General features: G+C 44.4%; 1 protein-coding gene across 1 annotated transcript in view; it reads left to right on the forward strand.

Annotated features, from left to right (window-relative positions):
• Nucleotides 1-764, forward strand: part of LOC311128782 (fibronectin-like) — a gene marked incomplete at both ends in the record, with an annotated part of 25,522 nt that extends 24,758 nt beyond the window's left edge. The window contains one exon of the mRNA XM_084161024.1: nt 544-764. Coding sequence (XP_084017150.1) covers nt 544-764 — 221 coding nt within the window. The remainder of the gene's footprint in view (nt 1-543) is intronic.
• Between the last annotated feature and the right edge of the window lie 1,170 nt (nt 765-1,934).

Raw genomic sequence — 1,934 nt, forward strand, 5'->3', positions numbered from 1 at the left:
GAATAAATCTCAGTTGGCTTTTCATAGCCGATCATTAAGAGTTGAAAACAGCAGGTCTGGGACAGGTAGGGGTTCCATAACCGCAGGCAGAACAGTTGAAACTGGAATAGCAGCAAGGCCAGGCGGACTGGGGACAGCAAGGAGTCACCACGGCCGGTAGTCCCGACGTATGGTCCTAGGGCTCAGGTCTCTCAGTTGGCTTTTCATAGCCGATCATTATCTGTCGGCGAATTACATTTACATTTACGTCATTTAGCAGACGCTCTTATCCAGAGCGACTTACAAATTGGTGCATTCACCTTATAGCCAGTGGGATAACCACTTTACAATGTTTAAAAAAAATGTTTTATATAAAGGTATTAAAAAACCTTTTATTGAATTGACAGACATCTCCATGTAGGGAAGGTAATGAGTGATAAACGTGTCTGTTCACCACTACCGTAAAAAGACAGCTGAAGCAAGCGCACGTTTTCGTCAAGAAATGTACCCTTTTTTTTCTCTTCCTGTTTTAAAATTATTTCTAATGTATCTCTTCTCCTATAGGCTACCGTGTGATCTACACCCCGTCCGTAGAGGGGAGCAACAACGGCGCTGCAACGGAGCTGACCCTGCCAGACACGGCGACCTCTGTGACCTTGAGCGACCTTCGACCCGGCCTGCTCTACAACATCAGCATCTACGCAGTAGAGGACAGTCTGGAGAGTGAGCCTGTCTTCGTACAGGTCAACACAGCCGGAGACCCCTTACCGGGTAATGTAGTGTAGTGTGTGTGTGTGTGTGTGTGTGTGTGTGTGAATTGACTGGAGGCTAGGTCCTGACAGTCTCATTACCTACTTGGTCCTCTGTAGCTCAAGTTGATAGAGCGCGGCACTTGTGACGCCAGGGTAGTGGGTTCGATCCCCGGGACCACCCGTACGTAAAAAATGTATGCATGCATGACTGTAAGTCGCTTTGGATAAAAGCGTCTGCTAAATGGCATATTATTATATAGTATTTACTGTCGTTTGTGTTAGATCTTAGCCCCAAACTTGACAAGCAGTCCTACTAAAACGTTGTATTTAGTAGTTAGTTCAGAAGATATCAGCTCTGTGAAAACTACCCGTGCCCTCTCTTTAAATCCTTCTAGAACATATCGTTCAGGATTAGAATGCACAGTGGAAAGTTGGGATGATGCATTTCCTGTTCACAGCCCAAATGCTCCCATTTTTAATGGTCCAATGGAAAGAGTTGTGCAAGCCGTTCTAGTACTCCTGGGATTCCTGGCCAAATATGAAGCCAAAACAACAGACGCAGCTGGAAAGTTTAAAGCTACTTAGGTTGTATAGCCATGTAGGCTGATGATGTACGAGCGGGAATCATTTGCGAGACCCTTCTTTGGATCGACTGCAGTAAAGCCAGGCCATCAGTAGGTCTGTGGTTCAGCCTGCTACACACTGATTTGGGGAATGACAAATAGACCGAGAAAGAAAGGAGGAGGTGACTGCTTCATTTGGCTTGGTTCTTTTATCAGGGCTCGTTAAGAAATGATAGCGGCCATGACTGAAGCAAACGAGTGTTGTCTTGGGGGTTTGATGTGGTTGTCTTTGCCATTCAATCACAACAAACAAGGCCAGTCGTGAGTACTGCGAGCTAAGCTAGCTGTTCCCACAACTTTAGAGAACATTCCCCTTAAGAGTCTCATAGGAATGTTCCCGTGATGTGCAAGGAATGTTTCCAAGAGACCATTCCCTTAATGTCAAATAGAACTTACCCAGAATGCAAGGAATGTTTGCAAGAGACCATGCCCTTAATGTCAACTAGAACTTACCCAGAATGTGGTTAGTTACCATGTTCTCAGAACTTAAGATATTAAAACCCCCTAGAGATATCTAATTAAAATAATAAAAAAATCCCAATCTAAATCTGTCAGTTTAAGCTAGAGATATGTTTTTTTG

Source organism: Coregonus lavaretus, assembly GCF_964263955.1.
Source record: "Coregonus lavaretus genome assembly, chromosome: 5".
Lineage (NCBI taxonomy): Eukaryota > Metazoa > Chordata > Actinopteri > Salmoniformes > Salmonidae > Coregonus > Coregonus lavaretus.